This window comes from Neopelma chrysocephalum, unplaced genomic scaffold, assembly GCF_003984885.1.
Source record: "Neopelma chrysocephalum unplaced genomic scaffold, ASM398488v2 Primary Assembly neopelma1_135, whole genome shotgun sequence".
Lineage (NCBI taxonomy): Eukaryota > Metazoa > Chordata > Aves > Passeriformes > Pipridae > Neopelma > Neopelma chrysocephalum.
In genome coordinates this window covers 1,639,040-1,655,896 of record NW_020897797.1, presented here as the reverse complement: position 1 = coordinate 1,655,896, position 16,857 = coordinate 1,639,040, and the positions used below count along the sequence as shown (strand labels likewise).

The 16,857-nt window shown below is 54.1% G+C and overlaps 1 protein-coding gene across 3 annotated transcripts in view; it reads right to left on the bottom strand.

Moving 5' to 3' along the window:
• SSBP3 (single stranded DNA binding protein 3) overlaps positions 1 to 16,846 on the bottom strand; it is a 55,169-nt gene extending 38,323 nt beyond the window's left edge. For 2 of the 3 annotated variants that reach the window (XM_027698971.1, XM_027698972.1), the window contains exons 1-4: positions 16,642 to 16,782; positions 16,451 to 16,523; positions 16,197 to 16,258; positions 15,492 to 15,576 (exon numbers count right to left, since the gene is read on the bottom strand). In XM_027698971.1, coding sequence (XP_027554772.1) covers positions 15,492 to 15,576; positions 16,197 to 16,258; positions 16,451 to 16,523; positions 16,642 to 16,697 — 276 coding nt within the window. In that variant the 5' untranslated portion in view covers positions 16,698 to 16,782. Of the gene's footprint in view, positions 1 to 15,491; positions 15,577 to 16,196; positions 16,259 to 16,450; positions 16,524 to 16,641 lie in introns of all 3 variants that reach the window. The other variant, XM_027698970.1, reaches the window with a different exon arrangement.
• Positions 16,847 to 16,857: the final 11 nt, after the last annotated feature.

Below are 16,857 nucleotides of genomic sequence, written 5' to 3'. Positions count from 1 at the left end.
GCACTATGTTATCTTTCCTAGGTTTTATTTCTCTCTTTTTGTCATCTCCCTTTTCATTCCTATTATCATATTTTATTTCAATTATTAAATTGTTCTTATCTCAACCCATGGGTTTTACTTTTTTCCCCATTCTCCTACTCATCCCACTGGGGCAGAGGTGTGAGCAAGCAGGTGAGTGGTACTTAGTTGTTGGCTGGGATTAAACCATATACATGTAGATACATATACAGCCCATACATAGGACACATATGACATATATCCACACATCAAAACTGCTGGCAGTGGAGCCAAGCCAAGGGGTAAGTTCAGGGCTCTACAGTTGCTGTCCTTGCAGTCAAAACTGATGTCCCAGGTTGGGTCTCACACATTCTGGGGATTGTCATCTCTTGACAACCCCTAAACAACAAGCCAACGACCTACAACCCAGCTCATGGCACAGCTGCCAAGGACATGCAGCACACAGATGCCTTCAGAGGGAGAATGTCCAGGTTCCCTCTGCACCCCACCTGTGTGTCTGCTGGCTTGACCCATTGGGAAGTCTCAAAAAAATACCAGTTTTGTAAAAACACGTAAGCAGAGGGAAACCCAGCTGCTCCGGCAGCCCCAGCTAAAGAGCCAGCAGGAGCCTGGCTGCAGAGGAAGTTGTGTGGGAAACCAGTGGTGCTCCCATAGCAAACCCACAAATAAACACATTTCTTTCTTTTTAAAGACGGTATATAATTTTTCCTTACTGGGGAAGGATTTTTCCTTTGATATCCCCTCTGGGAGGATCAGATGTATCATGCTGAGCTGCTCTTGGGACAGTGATCACCTGAGGTCCCCATGAGATGCACCCTATGTTACAGAGCACCCTGTTGCCGGCACGTGCTTCCAACTCAGGTAGCCAGTGAAGCTGCAGATGCCTAAAACACTCCAAAAACTGCCCATTCCCTTCCACATGACTCATCCTACCCCACGACCATCTTCATGCTGGGGATAACCTGCAGAGGAAGGGGTTGCATATCCTCCTGATGATCCACCTGCATGGGACACCTCCAAGCATCACCAGCTGGGGCTCAAGCACCCCAGCCTGGACTTCAAATTAACCCAGAGGACCCCAAGGCCCCAAGTGGGAGGAATATGGGGTGGGGGGGACCCTATCTTTACCCCAGCAAGCATTGCCCCCCCGTTCCCGCAAGGCTGTGCCGGCTCCAGCCGCTCCCGCGATCCAAGCGGAGCAGATGGCACGCGCAACACTTACGGCTTCGCTTTCCAGCCGCCATCGCAGAGCTGCTTCTCAGCAGGGCGGAGGCGGGGGGGGAGATTTTTTTTTTAATATATTTTCCCTGGGAATTTTGATTTTCTTTAAAAAAAAAAAAACAACAAAACATAAATGTATAATCCTGTACTCGAGACCCAGGAGCCTCTGTGTCTCTGCAGAAGGATAGTGCATGCCGGCTGATTGGCAGCCTGTCTGTCTGTCCATGCCTGGGGAACCGGCTGACCGTCTGAAATCCCCACCGAGAGGGACAAATCCTGGAAAGCCTCACAAAGCAGAGATTGGGGGGAATAAAAAAAAAAAGGGATGAAGCGATCAAAAAAAAGGGCTTTCTAGGGATTCTGCTGGCTCGCCTGGATTTCCTCTACCTATTAATGGCTCACCGAGGGGCAACTTTTGCCTCTGCCACCCTGACAGGGTAGGTAGGAAATTCAGAGAAGCGTGACCTGAGTGGAGGAGACCCAGAGGGAAAGCTGAGCCATTCCAGGTCCCTGGGACTTTGGTCTTCCTCTCTCCACTAGACAAGATGGAGCAAAGGAGATGCTGTCCAACCCAGGGTGAAGACAGGCTCAAGGGACATTCACCAGCTTGGGGACCAGACCTGAGGTCCAATGTGACTACAAGGTATGGTCTTCTCATCCTGCACTGATGGCTCAAACCAGGTTTTCTGCTTCCCAGTGGAAGCCAACACCTTGAATGAGGCTGGGAAACCATAAATCTGGGCATCGCAGACACCAGATTGCTTTCAGCAGCCGCGCTCTGCACAGAGCTCGGTGATAAGTAACAAAAAAGTCTGCGCTTTGCACCTCTGATTTCTTGTTTGGGGATGCATAAAACCTGGAGATGACAGATCAGCACCTCAATCCAAGAGCATCCCTGTGCTCGCTCTGCCGGAGAGGCAGATAAACAAAGGCGGCTCTCCCCGGCGTCCACAGGCAGCTGCCACCACCGCCGTGCAATAGTGGGAGGGGGAAAAAACAAAAGAGGTCTGCACGCTGGGATCTGCGGGAATGGGATGCCTCTGGCGCTACCCGAGCCCTTTTATTCCGCTGGTACCCGGAGGGAGCTTGGCCCCAGCCCCTTGGACACCTCCCTTCCCCTGGAGTCTCCTTGCCCAGCCACCCTGGCTGGATGCCAAGGGCAGCGCCATACTCTGTAACCACTCAGCATCCAGCAAGAAGGAAAACATTCTGGTTTTGGGCACAGAGAGTGGCTTGACCATCGTGGCAAAGAGCTCAATGATGATTTGGACCAGGATGCAACAGTTCTGTGCTGATGGGTGTTGTTGGGTGTGACCAACATCCATGCAAATCCCACATGGGACTGTGCAGGCAGAAGAGTTTCAGCGCCCATCCAACAGTGCACAGAGATTTAGGGAGGTCAAATATTTGGCAGGGAAGTTTTCTGATGCAGCTTCTTAATTTAGACAGCCCCACTGCTGGCAAGGACTAGCGGGTGGTCACTACAGCAAGGGAAAAGGGAGAGAGCTGGGAAATGCCCACTTGAGGATGTTCCCAGAAAAAAAAAAAAGAGAAGGTGGCCATGGCTACAGCACCAAAACGCCCAGATCTTGGTCCATCCATCCATGGGCATGTACTGATCGTGCTCAACTGGCCCAGTGAGGTCAGAGTAGCCTAAAGCAGCTGGGATAACACTGCCATACTCCTCCTAAACCCACCAATCTTCCCCAAAATGCTGGCTGGACACTGCATCTCAACTCCATCACCTTTTCCAACTACTGTGAACTCATGCGACCCTGTTCATGCCCCATCAGTTTGTTTGAACCCCACTGATGGACTTCACCCCAACAGTGCAGCACCAAAATCTAGGTTTTCCAAGTGCCAACTAGTACAACTCTAGCTCTTGGGGCCACACAGATTATTTTACCAGGCCACCACGGCAAATCCTTTGGAAGGAGGGAAGGCAAGGCAGGAAACCATCTTGACAACCCTGAAGTTGAATAATTATCATCTGGGCTGCGGGAAGTCCTCTCCCCCTCCCTGGGCAAGAGGTCCAGGACCCACCAGCACCCAGGGAGGGGAACATGGTGCCGGCCCCCACCCCCCCCAGGCTTTGCCAAGGAATGCCGGGGGCGGCAGTGGGGGGAGCAGCAGCGGTGGCGGCGCTGGGAAGGGAACCAGCTGGAGAGCCGCAGCCTCATGAAATAATGAAATGCCAAACCAACCCCTGCATCTTCCACAGTCTCTCAGGTCACCTACCAGATTAGGAGGCCTGTTGCTAAGGCAACCATATCTTGCAAGTGCTAGCTGAACTTCCCCATCGGTTTTAACCCTTTAAGGAGCAAAAAAACCCCTAAGAAATATATATAAAAATAAAATAAAAGGGTAATGCTGATGATGCAACCGGCAGGAGACCAGTGGAGGCAAAGGGGGGGCAGCTGGGAAAGGGAAAGCAAAGGGAAGGAGCCCCAGCAGCCACCTCCTGTGCGATGCACGCCGTGCTGGCTCCTTTCCAGGTGGGTAATAAAATTATTCGGCATCCGCACACGCACGCAAGACCCAGCAAACTTTCGATGTGCCTGGCACAGCAGCAGGGGGATGGACAAAAAAAAAAGGAAAAAAAAAAAGGCAACAAAAAGTCAGGTTATGCATATGAAATGAGGGCAAACAAAGCAAAAATGGAACTTTTTTTTCCCCTTTCCTTTTTTTCTTGTGGCCTTGCAGACGCCGGGCAAGCCCTGATGCCTCGGCAAGCAGCCGGCAGCCCGGCGCCGCACGGGAGGGGACAGATGGCCGGCGCTATGCCCGGCAGCGACGCTGGGACGGAGGCGATGGGCACCCGTGGCCACCCCACCAGTTTTGCTGCAATGCATGGCCAGGAGCAGCCAGAACGGGGATACAAGACTTGTGCTCTGCGACCGTAAAATAAAATAATAAAAACAGCCCTTTCACCGCCCAGGGATCACGTCCCAGCAGGGTGATGGAGACCACGGTCCCCTCCTCTGGGAGGATAAAACCCCATTCTGAATGCACACAAGCAGGGAGCCCTAAATCTTGCAGCTTGCTGGGATAATGGGGAAGCCTGTGAGCAATAAGGGAATTAAAAAAAAAAAAGCAAAAAAAACAAGGCAGTGCACAGGCAGCACAAGGGGAAAAAAAAAAAGGAGGGAGAGGAGAAAGAGGCATGGAAAGGAGGAGAAAATGTGGAGCGGCATAAATCAGGCGCACGGGGGGAGCCGGGGAGCACGTGCTGCGTTCCAAGTGCACAGGCAGCGCACGCGGCCGGTTCCTGCCTGGCAGGGTGAGCACGGGGAAGCAACTGGCCTCATGCCCCAGGGAAAGGGGCTCCCAACCCCTCCTGGTGCTAATTCGGTGTGAGGTATTGGCTCCGCTACCCAGCACACCATCGTTCCCATGTTAAAATCTCTTTGGGAAAGAAAAAACCTCTGCTGGCACTGGTGCAAAAGATACTCAATGGCAAAATTATGGGGATCCGTCTTTTCGCATCCTTCTTCCCACCCTCAGGTCAGGGTGGGGACAGCAGGTATGACAATTCCTGCTAAATTCCCTTCAAAGGAGAACAGCAAAATGGAAACTCCCAAAGCTGCCTTCTTCCCACCAGCCTGCTCCAAACACATAATAAAGAGAGGGGCAAGGGTCTCAAGGGTCTGTGCAAACGCAGTCCCGCTTTGCTGTGGGGCTGAGGCCACCATGCTGAGGGGCTGCTGGCATTGCTGTCCAGCTCTGGTCCTGCCCTCCGACCTCACCCCCATGCCGGCACCCCTACACCTTGCCAACTGGCTGGCAAGAGAAACTTAATTAGCCATGTCCGTCAACTCCAAACATCTGTAACAAGCAATATTTACAACCAGAAATAAAGAGGAGTGACCTTCGCGGTGTTGAAAGACAGTTGGGTTCTTGTATTACAACGGCGGGGACAGGCAAAATTCATTATCTCTAATAGCCGTCCTTATAACCAGATTAAACACAAAGGCAGCAATTCCATATTCCCTGACCTGCCACCATCCCCATCCCGAGCAGAGGGGAACTTCCCTCTGCCACAGCACTGCACATTCAGCTGATGTTTATGCATGTGGTCATCTCCATCCCTCCTACCCGGGAAGGACAATACTCTGGCTCGTCCCATCCCAAGGGCTGAGACACCCAGCTGGAGTCACATTCCTCCTGGTCCTTCTCCAAGCAGCTCTGGGGAGATGCTCAGCTGCTCTCTGAACATCCTGGGGGTAGCAGGGTTAAGCTCCCTGCTACACCAAGGATGCTGTGCTGGTACTCAGAGCCAGTGCTGGAGACGTTTGCTCACAGGATGCAAAGGAAAGGCACCCACTTTCCAGCACACAACCAGAGCCCAATGCTCCAGAAATAATCATCATCACATCCCCATGCATAGACATCCCTGAGTACGAGGGTTTTTGTCCTGAAGACACAGCCAAGGCTTTCCCCTCTGGCTGTGAGATACTCGCGGTGCCAATCACCAGCCGGGGAGCGAGAGCCTGTTATTTTCATCAGAGGATGTTCTCTGTGGGGACCTTCAGCTTCCAGCCAAGAGAAACAAGCCACTGGAGAGAACCTGAGCCTCCTAATGGCTTTTCCTTCACCAGCCCTGGCTCCAGCAGCAGTGTGAGGGCAGCTCCTTCTCCAGAAGATGAGCACCAGTGGGGCCAGCTGATTTCTCCAGCGTTCAGCAGCAACAAGTCAAACTGCTTGGAAAACACTTAAGGTGGGGGGGAAGCTTCAAATGGACCACGCGGACGATGCATCGTGCTGGAGCAACGGTAAAAGTTAAAATTAATTAGCTGGCAGGATGACAAAGAAGCCATTGTGCAGCACGGTGGAGCAATCCAAGTACAAAGGCTTTATATAAGTCATGTTGAAAACTCCTTGATGACTGCAGGTAAGGACAGACAAGCTGTCAGGACGTGCCACGACACCCTGAAGGGCTCTGGGACAAGCAAGTACATCTGCTTTTAACGATGAAACTAGCGCTGGGATCCTCAGCCTGGAGTTTCTCTCCAGTGGAGACTGACAAAGGTGTGAAGCACTTGGGTGTTATTGTCAGTGCGATGCCCAGGATAAAACAAAACCATCCGGTTTGGGGTTTCCATGGGGGCTTGAGCTGGGCTGAAGGTGCCCATGTGCAACACAGAGCAGTAGCTTGCGAGTGCCCACCTTCATCCCCAGCCACATCCAATGGAGCACACCCCCACTGAAAGTGCCCCTGATGAGACCAAGCATTTCAAAGTGTGGCTCTCCCTGCTCCAAACCAACACCAACAGGGTGTGCTCTGGAGGAGGACCTACCTCCTTGCAGAGAAAGACCCCAACACCCAAAGGATTTCCAGCACCAACAGGCAGAGCCAGGTTCTGCTCCTCAGGGATGAGTGGGCACTCTCCCAGAGCCACGGGGACACAGAAGTACAGCTGAAGCTGCAATGGAGAGTCACCCCAAGCTGCTACCAGCCACGATCCCCCCCACCATCCCACAGGCAGATGGGCAGGGGGAGGCTGGGTGTGATTTACACCCCACCAGCTGCACAGCTCTCCAGCAGAAAGGAGCTAAGGGGGAGAGAAGCACCTCTCCCTCCTCCTCACTGCACAAATCGCTCCCGGGCAGGGGGACATGGAGGCTCAAGCAGCTCCTGCACCACAGGCTGCCCTTAATCCAATGGGACTCCCTCCAAACATAGGAATGAGCACCCAGTGAGTGCCAGAAGAGCAGGAGGGCAAGGAGGATGCTCTGCTGGGCTTTGGCAGGGAGGGGAGCCCAGCGTGACACAGCACCCTTATCTGCCCACCCCAAACCAGGGCGCTTCAAGGAAGCGCCCTGCCCCCTTCCTCAGCCTGCCCTGCCTTTCACTTTAAAAAAAAAGGCAAAAAACACAACCTGAAACAACCAGGCTCCCAACTGCTCCCCAGCCCAGAGGCTGAGCTGCAAAGCACTGCTTGAGGCAGGAAGCAGCTCCCCACCTGTCTGGGGACAAAGCCGAGCACTGCCAGCTGCCCATGGGCTGACACAGGGCCATTTCCCATCTGACAATTGCCAGAAATAAAAAAGCCAAGTCAAGGTTTGGGACACCCTCACAGCAAGGCTGTTTTGGAAGAAAGGGGATGCCAGCTTGCCACTTGCCTTGGTGGGCACCAGTCGGTGGACCAGGTGCCCTGGGTGTGATGGGAGCTGCACAGGTGAGAGCTAGGGCTGGAGGCAGGCACAGAAGAAAATCCAGGTAGGAGGGACTGCCTGTGGACTGTTGTGCCTGCTGGGAATACCACAGGATGCCAGCATCTCAGCTGTGTCGGGCAGGTTGCGCTCACCAGCAAGTTAAGAGTCACTGCAGTGCATCCCCTGCTTTGGTTTGGAGCCAAAAAATTCCAATTATAGGTGCTAGCTCAGCCCTGTGAGATTGTAAAAAAAACAGCCCAAATCCAGGGAAAATAGAAAGGAAACTCCCCCACCTCAGACCCTGTTTGAGGCAGGCAGGAGGGGAGGCGGGAGCTCATTTTCACTACAGAAAGCCGCTGCACCCCAGGAGGAGAGGCACCAGATCAAATGTTCAAGGGTTGATGCAGAAACATTAAGAAAAAAAAATTAAAAAGAAAATGTTAGCTTAAGACACAGCCAGAGGTCTTCCTTTGGACTTTATCTTAAGGCAGCAGGCTGCAGCCTCGCACACGGACAGACGGATGGACCCCACAGCCTCCCACCCGGCCTGGGGAATGCAGAGGTGGAAACCACCTTGTTAAAAAACACTGGTTGTGGTGGCACTGGCCACGAAGGGGGAAGAATAAGGCTGGATAGCTGGGCACAAAGCACTGTTCTGTCCCATCACCCCAAATATAGTCACGTGCACCTCTATATACATATGTATATCCTAATTCTGCATATTGCATAGATATAATTGCATATATATACACACATTTTTTTTCTCCTTAATTCTGATATTAACAGCCACCATGCATGCAGCATTACACTCATGCAGGAGAGTGTTTCTCATATTATACAAAAAAAGATACAAATTAAATGTACAAATCTAAGACAAAAGAAAAGCTGGCTTTACCACATGGAGCTGTGCCCTATCCATTTCCAAACCTTACCCAAGCCCCCCAGGTGCCCCTCTCACCCTGGCCAACACAGCAGACTGGTGACACCGCTATGGGGATAGGAGAAGGGATGTGGCAGTGGGAGGGTGGGCAGCCGGGTGGTCCCATGACCCATGGGAAGTGGCGCCTACAAGCAGCCACCCCATATTTTGGAAATCCCCCCCTCGACTGCACAGCTGTAGCTTTGAACTCAGCTCCTGGCACCTGTGTGGCCATGAGCAGGAGTTTCAAGAGAAGAAAAAACCTAAACCCCAAACCGAGGCAGAGTTGAGGTATTTGTTTACTTCCAAAGAGACATTTTTGCTCCCTGCCAGCCTGGAGGAAAGCAATGCCCTGCCGAGACCCCAGCCCTGGGGTGACCCCCCAAGGATCTGCAGGGTGAGGACTCAGAAGGAAAAGATGATGGGAAATAAGGGGGAAAGTGCTCAGGGCTGGGCAGAAGCTTCAGTGGGAATCAGCAAGCCTCCCCGACCCATGAGTGGGATGCTGGTAAGGTGGGCATGTGATGCTCATGAGGATACAGCCCGCTCCGTGGTTCCTGCACGCAGGGCAGGCCAGATCCCCAGAACGAGCCAGGCTGGACATGAGCTGCTCCGGGTGCTGCACCGTTCTCCCTCTGTTCATAAGGAAAACCAGGAGAAAACGTGGCTGCAGCAGCTCCCCCCTAGAGCATCCCCCCACCAGCGAGAGCTTTGCACAGCCGGGTGCCATTTCGGTGGTGCCAGCTCTGCCGCGGGGGCGTGAGCGGTGAGAGAGGAGGAACAGCCAGAGCCCCCCGCCCGCTCCCCGGACCAGCTCTGGCAGCTGTTTCCAATAGAACCAGGGACAGCTTTACAACAGAAAAATAGGGAACAAAAGGTAGGAGAAAATCCAAGTTTCCAAGGTAAGGAAGGAAATGATCAGGAGAACAGGAAAGTCTCACTCGTACCCAACACACGGCGTCCTGACCTAACACCTCCCCACTGCCCGCTGCTGCTGCTGGACAGGAGCACCTCCCCCCCGTGCCGGCCAACCTCCCAGGCCAACCTCCCAGGCACGGCACAGCTTGGCACGGCGGACCCTCGTCCTCTTTGTTCCTCCGAAGGGACCCCAGAACACCGGGGAGGGCAGGGCTGTGAGCTTTGTGCTCTCCCGGAGCCCAGCAGCTGCCGGAGGCGGCCGCCCCCCCCCGCAGCCCCCCCGCGCCGGCAGCGGGTCCCCTCGCCGGCCTCACCGTGCTCGCCCACGTGGCCGCCGGGGCAAACAATGGGATGGCGCGGGCTGCTGCGCTCGCCAGCAAGGCCTTCCTCCTCCTCCTCCTCCTCCTCCTCCCTGCTGCGGGCTTTGCCTGCCACTGGAAGCTGGCCCCTCTCAAGCACCGGGTGGGGGGGGGAGGGAATTAAAAAAATAATACAAAAAACGCACGGAAAATAAAAAATAGTCAAATCTGCCTCTCTGCTGCAAATGGGCTCGTGCAAGGCGAGGACACACTGACACACACACACACACGGAGATGGGCAATGGGGCAGCAGAGCAGAACCTCCATGGGCAGCACCCAGACACCCACCCCAGCACCCATCTGTACAGGGAGTCCCCACCCGTGACACAAATCCCCACCTGTCCTCCTATCCGCAGGCAGGATTGTGGAAATCCTTCCTCTCCTCTTGTCCCATTCCAGCTTTTTTTGGAGAAGCCCCTCCTGGATTGGAGCCGGAGAAACTTTGCATCTTCGCACCATTTGTTGATATAAAATCCATCCCCTGCCTTACTTTTGCAGAGGCACTCAGGGTGGGGTGGGGTGGGGGGAACGTCTGTTTCCATTTGAAACCGTCAAAATTAGCATTCAGTAATTAAAAATCACACCCTTTCTCTTAATAACCTAACCAGCATGATACAATCAGGTTGTGCCAACTCTTTAATCTAATTGACTAATTACAGATTTTAATTTAGTCAGTTACTGAACAACTGTTGACAATTTGTTTTCATTAGGGACAGAACAGGATAAATATTTAGGCTCCCCAGTCAAAGACTAAGACATAAGCTCTGGGCTCTGACCTCCGGTTTCACAACAGCGGCTTCTCCATCAGCATCACCCATGGAAAGGTGCTGCTCTGAAATGCCCTGGTCCTGCCAGTGGGCAGCAGGAAGTGGCAGAGGAGGTTGGTCTGTTGCGACAGCCAAAATTGTTTAAAATATAAAATTCAACTAATCCAGCTTTGCATGGTACTCCAGCAAGAGCAGGGTTTAAGGGACACCCAGGCTCACTGGTACCCTAAACTGGGAGGGAAGCCTGAGCCCAGCCATGCCAGGAGACGGAATATCTGGATTTATTTATTTTTGTTGTAATTTTTTTTTTAAAGTGATGTGGAGTTTTGCAGCTGCTCCTGGCAGCCTGCCACTCCTGAAGGAAACTCCTCTCCTCTGGTTACCTACCAGGGAGCTCTGTCTCTGCAGAGCGGAGCTGGATGGAGCCCAGACAGAGCACAGTTCTGTGTGGAAACAGGACAGACCTGTGTGTGCTGCTGGCTGAGCCACGTGCCCAAGGCTCAGGCAATGCCCGTGGGGGCTCACGGGGACCACATAAAGCTGTTCCCAACCCCTGTCCCTGCATTGTGCCAAACCTGCCCCAAAAACATCTGCTCTCGTAGGCAACATGTTTTCACTACACTGGCTGCACACCGCAGAAGGAGCTCTCATGGACCACCACCACAGATGTACTCGTGGACCCCAACACTAACACTTGCAGGTCCCACCCCACACAGCCATGGGTGCCTCAAGCAAGGGTCTCGCAGCCTTCACTGGTCCTGGAGCAAAAAGAGAACCTCACAAGGGAGGTCCACCAAACCCCTCATCCATGAAGAGCATCTCCTCCCACACAGCCATCTCACTTGCCAAGGTGTCACACCATGAGATGGCCACACAGACCCTGGAGAGCAGAAGTCGCTGTGACAATAAAGTGCTGCCACGTAAACACCGTATTTTGGGCAAACACCAAGCTGGGCACACAGAGTTTGCCCACTGTCGGCCAAGTGTAGATACAATGCTCTATCAACCTGAGGCAAGACTTACATTGGGATATTTTTAACCACAACCACCACATGAAAGCTCCCTGGCAGCCCAGGTACACCCAGATAGTGATGCTGGGACAGGGTGCCTGTCCCACAGCTGGCTGAGGTGTGATGGGCAGATCCAGCAGAAAAGGACCATTTCCCATGCTCCCAAAGCATGGCTGGAAGGGCACCTACATCAGGGGAAACAACTGGGTTTGGGGTTCAAACTCTAGTGCCTGGGGGACATCCCCCAGTCTGTACTGCCAGCAGGCCAAAACCCTTCCAAATATCTTGGGTTTTATCTCATTCCCCACTGAGCAGTTTTGCACGCTAACACCAGCAAGCCTGGATACTCCATCCATCCATCCATCCATCTCCAAGCGGTTCAGAAGCCTCTCACTGAGATCTCAATCCAAGGGGAACTGTTTCAGATGGGGGAAAAAGCGAGGAGCCCTGGTTGTGCCCAACCAGGATGGGAGGACATGAGCCCCACACACAACATCTTTTCCCATATCAACCACCACCTTTCCAGCAGCATCTGCCCCCACTACTGCAGAGAATCCTTCCAGACCTGAGTTAGAAAGAACTGCAGCAGCTTTCCAAAGTTAAAAACAAAAATAAATAAATCAATGCTTTGCATTAATGGCAAGTTGAAGCCACAGCTCCGCAGATCTTGTGCTGCAAAGTAAACAGCATTTCAAATGCTCCCAAGTGCAGGTCCTTCTCAGGAGGAAACTGGGGGGAATAGAGGAAGGGAAAGATGAAGTCAAAGTCTTTGTCAGCCAAAGCCTACCCTGATTTTTCTCTCCTATATGTTGACACTCTGAGCTGGCCGTGCAGGCAGAGCAATACCACAAAAAGTATGTAGCAACAGTCAACTAGATTTAAGTTCATTTTCTGTAGCTCGAGGCCAAAATCGACTGAAGTGGTTCTGGTGATCAAGTTTTCTGCAATTCCCCTTTCTATGTATTAGCTCTTTGACAGAAATTCACTGCGGTATTTAAACTGGCAGTCATCACCGCTAACTCAAATTGTATTGGCTTTCACGGCGTTGAAATGCTCAACTGCGACCAGCCATCGGCCAATTCCCAGATAAGGCGGCGGCTGAAATCCCCTGTCATGCCGAGCGATCCTGTTGCAAGCTCGCCGGCTCCGGGAGCGTGCCATAACGCTGGCATGCTCTCCATGGGGCTTTGCCCAGTGGAGGAGCCTAAATCAATGGCTACAGGTTGAGTTTTAAGAGTTGATGGGTGTTTGTGGTGCTGTTAACTTGGATCAACTCTTTTGATAGAAGTGGGACAGGCTAACAACCCTCCAATCAACACAACTCAATAGTTGTGTTAACAGACACACAATCCTGCCAGACATGGAAGGATAGAGAATCACAGGATTCCTCCTGCCTGTGCCAGGTGAATCCCTGCTCCCATCACTCTTCCCCCAACAAGCACCTTTCCACCGACTTCCAGCAGGCTTTTGTCCCAGCTTGGGAGAAAAACCTCAGGGGAAACGTAAAAAGCAATATTCCTAAGAGATCACAAGAGCCCATGCCTTTCAAAGGTCCTCTCAAAAAAAGAGTGGTGGGATTTCTCCTTACTTTATTTTCTTGCTAAAGATCTAAATATTCAAAACTGGAGGGGGAAATTAGCAATTTGTCCTGCTGCTCCTAATAGTTTTCATACGGTTATGCTGGAAGATGAAGTGGAAATGATGCAGTATGCAAATCCCATCATTAGCACCCTGCTAACGAGGCCTGCCGATGCATCTCCCAGGCAAGCACCCCTACACAGTGCTGGCTCTGGGACGGCGACATACCAAGATCCAACTGGCTCCCAGAGCATCCCCTCCTTCTGTCCTTAAGAGCACCATGGTAAATACACCATCTTTGCGTACATAAAACACCGTATTTTGTGCAAATACCAAGCTGGGCACACAGAGTTTGCCCATCCTTGGCCAAGTGTAGGTACAACGCTCCACCAACCTGCGGCAAAACTTATATTGGGATATTTTTAACCACAACCACCACATGAAGTGATTCATGACTCGCTGATCCAGCCCCATTTGGGGCTCATATCCCATTTCAGCTGCCATGCACCACTGATGGGTCACTGGGTTCGGTGCTTGATAAAGACCAGCATTCCAGCCCCAGCACCCATCAGCAAGGCCGGCCACCATGCTCACCAGGACCAGCAGCCTGCCCTGGAAGCTGAAGAGAAACAAGGTGCTATTCACACTCCCACGGTTATCGTTTGGTTCTTTGGTCAATATTTAAGTTTTGGCCAGGTAGGTCCCTTGCCCTGTAAAGTACACGCTGTGCCGGGAAAACACCGCTCCTCGGAGAGGAACTGTGCCATGAGCATCCGCCACCCGCCACACCAGGGAGGAGAAGCACAACCCCTGTCCTGTGGTCAAAACACGCCTGGGGAAACCAACTCAATGCCACCAAGCCAAGGCACAGGAGAGTGAAAATCTTCTTAGAAGTCTTTGCCGTAAAGCCCAAAAGGTAAAGCACTTGGGACTGTTACAAAACTGCATTACACCGAGAATTAAAAACAATCAGGATTGTGTCTATTTACTGTAAGCTTAAAGCAACGTGTATTAAAGAAGTTTATGCGAATCATCTAATGCACTCAGGCCTATTGTTAGAATTATTACCAAGCTAAAAAAAGATTAATTTCTCTAAATACACTAAATCCTCAGACATGATGAGGAGGCTGCTGTGAATGAAGCATTACCATGACTTGCTTGCTAATGTCATCTTCACCTGTGGCTTTGCTGCCCAAAGATCTACCTTTGCTTTGCTCCTGAAGAGCCTGCGGTCCCATCCAGGCTCCCCAAAACCCCAGAATTTGGCCCAAAACACCTAGAAAGAGAGCAGCTACTCGCACAGAGCAAAGCACTGCTAGATCTGCTGCCAGTTGTCAGCTCTGACCCTCAGTTCAGAAGTTCACCATCTTAATCCGACCCAGTAAAAACAAGCAATGCAGAGAACGGCCACGGGGAGGGACGGACAGATGGACAAACCCCACCTAGCAAATACCCAGACCCACGTCCCCCATGACCCAGCAGGATGGGCAGAGAGGAAAGGCACCTCAGCAGCCAGCCAAGGCCCTCCAGCAGCCTGGCACTGCCTGCCCCAAGGCAACCAGGGCACCAGCCCACAGGAATGCTGTGGAGGTCCCCGAGACACTCGCCCGGTGCTGCTCGCCAGCAAACCCTCACACATCCCAACCCAGGCATGTTGAGGCAACGAGAAACTTGGGAAGGGAGGAAAAATGGTTTCCATACCATAGTCCCCGGAGCAGACAAAACCAGCTCCTGCTACAAGGTTTAAACTCACTTGACTGGGGTCCAAGCCCACAGCCAGGTGACTAATCCTTTGATGCACATTCTTCCCGACGCTGCAGATGTGGGCAACGTGTGCAGGACGGGAGTGGGCAGCCCACCCATTGCCCCCTGGAGCAGGCATGCCATGCACCCTTGCCAAGGGGTGTCTTTCTGGGAGACACCTCAGGTCCAGCATCCCACCCCAGAAGCATCATCCATCCCTGGTTCAGGCTACCACCTCTGCAGAGAACAACCCAAACCACAGAGAGCCAACAAGCACAACAATCAACCAAGGGGGTCTGCAACCCCACCTGCAACCAGGCCAACACCTCTACCTTGCTGGGATCAAAGGAGGACTCAGACAACCAAGGAAGCCCCTAGCCTTGCCAAAGGCAGGGAGATATTAACTGGGGCATTCAACAGCAGTTTGGGGAATCCCCCTGCTCCTCCCCACCAAAATCCAACCCCCGCCCACCCTGCGAGGTGACCTCAGCATGAAACATCTCACCGCTGAGGTGTCCCCAGCATGAATCCCACCATCGACCCCCTATAAACGCTTTGTTGTCCATTGCTAGGCAAAACTTCTTAATTCTACCACTACCCGAATGCCTTTAAGTGCTTAAGATAAGTATCTGAGCTCATTTACATAATTGCAACATTATGAAATACTGTTCAGTCAAATCAGAGCACTGCTGGTTAAAAAAACCCCATGGTTTTTGCCAGTCGGTTATGTTAGGTTGGCTCTCAGTGTGCCGGAGCTCCCCAACGCCATAATTACCGCGAGGATTAGAAACTTGTTACTCACGTAGTCATGAAAGGCTTTGGCTTCACTCGAATGTTCACAAGTGTCTCGCCTTTCGGGAGCTGCGCAGTACAGGTCCCAAAACACGCTGCATGGAGGAGAGAGCCAGGAGAGGAGCAGTTACTCATCAGGGATTGGGCACCCGGGTGGGGGGTCAGCAGAGGTGAGCGGCTTCCCACCCCACGGGACCCACAGCTAGGATGGGACCTCAGCCGGACCCAGCTGTGCATCTGAGTTCCACACTGCTCAGACCTGACCGTCAGCAAGGGGAATGACGGGTGTTCTAAGAGGTAAAAGTAGCCTGTAAGAGGTAACACCTTGAAGGGGTAACTCCTCGAAGGGCTAACCCCCGTGGGACTTCAGGGACTTCTCCCACGCTCTCAGCAGTGCTGCCGCCCAGCCCTGCTCCCTCGGGCGCCCCAGTGGCACCGGCACAGCGCGGTCCCTGCGGCTGGCCCGGCAGCTCTCCAGCGGGAGCCTTGCCCGCCGCTCCCGCGGGGCCGGGGGTGGCTCCGCCGCGCCTCGACGCCCCGCGGGGAGCGGGAGCCGGGGCGGTTCGGGGCTCGCCGAGCAGCCGCTGTGCTGCTGACTCACGCCATCGCCGGGGCTGCACCCCGTGGGGCCCCGCGCCCCCGGCGGGCAGCCCCCCACCCCCGCGGGCCGCTCCCACCCGCGACGGGGCACCCGCACCGGCCCCCCCGCACTTACCACCACCAGGAGTGCAGGAAGCCGGGGGGCTCGCCCAGCGTGATGTTCTTCTCCCACCGGATCTGCGGAAGAGAGGAAGGCGGGGGGGGGAAAGGTGGGTGGGTGGGTTGGGGGGGTGGTGTGGGTGGGGGGTGGTCGCGGGTGGGCGTGGGCCCCCCACGCGAGGCGACCCCCCGGCGCCGCCGCCGCCCCGCGCAAGATGGAGGGCGGGCGTGCGGCGGCGCACAAAGGGCGCGGGGGGCGGCGGGGCTCACCTCGGACAGGAAGGTCTGCGCAGACTTCTGGGCGCCGACGTGCAGCAGGTACTCGTAGACGTACAGCGCCAGCCTGCAACAGCCGAGCGGCGGGTCGGGGGAGGAGGAGGAGGCGCCCCGCTCCCGCCCCGCACAAAGCCACCCCGCCGCCGCCCCGCTCCCCCCGCCGCCACCGCCGCCGCCGCGCTTACTTCTCCCGCGCCTGCCCGTCCGAGGGCACCGCCGAGCCCTTCCCTTTGGCGAACATGGTCCGCGCCGAGCAGGATAGGGGCGGCCGCCGCGAGCCGCCGCCGCTGCTGCTGCCGCCGCCGACGGAGCCGCTGCGCCCGCCGCCGAGGGAGCGCCGGGGGCTGTCAGAGCGCCGGCCACCGCCGCGCCCCCATCGCCCCGCGCCCGCCGCCGCTCGC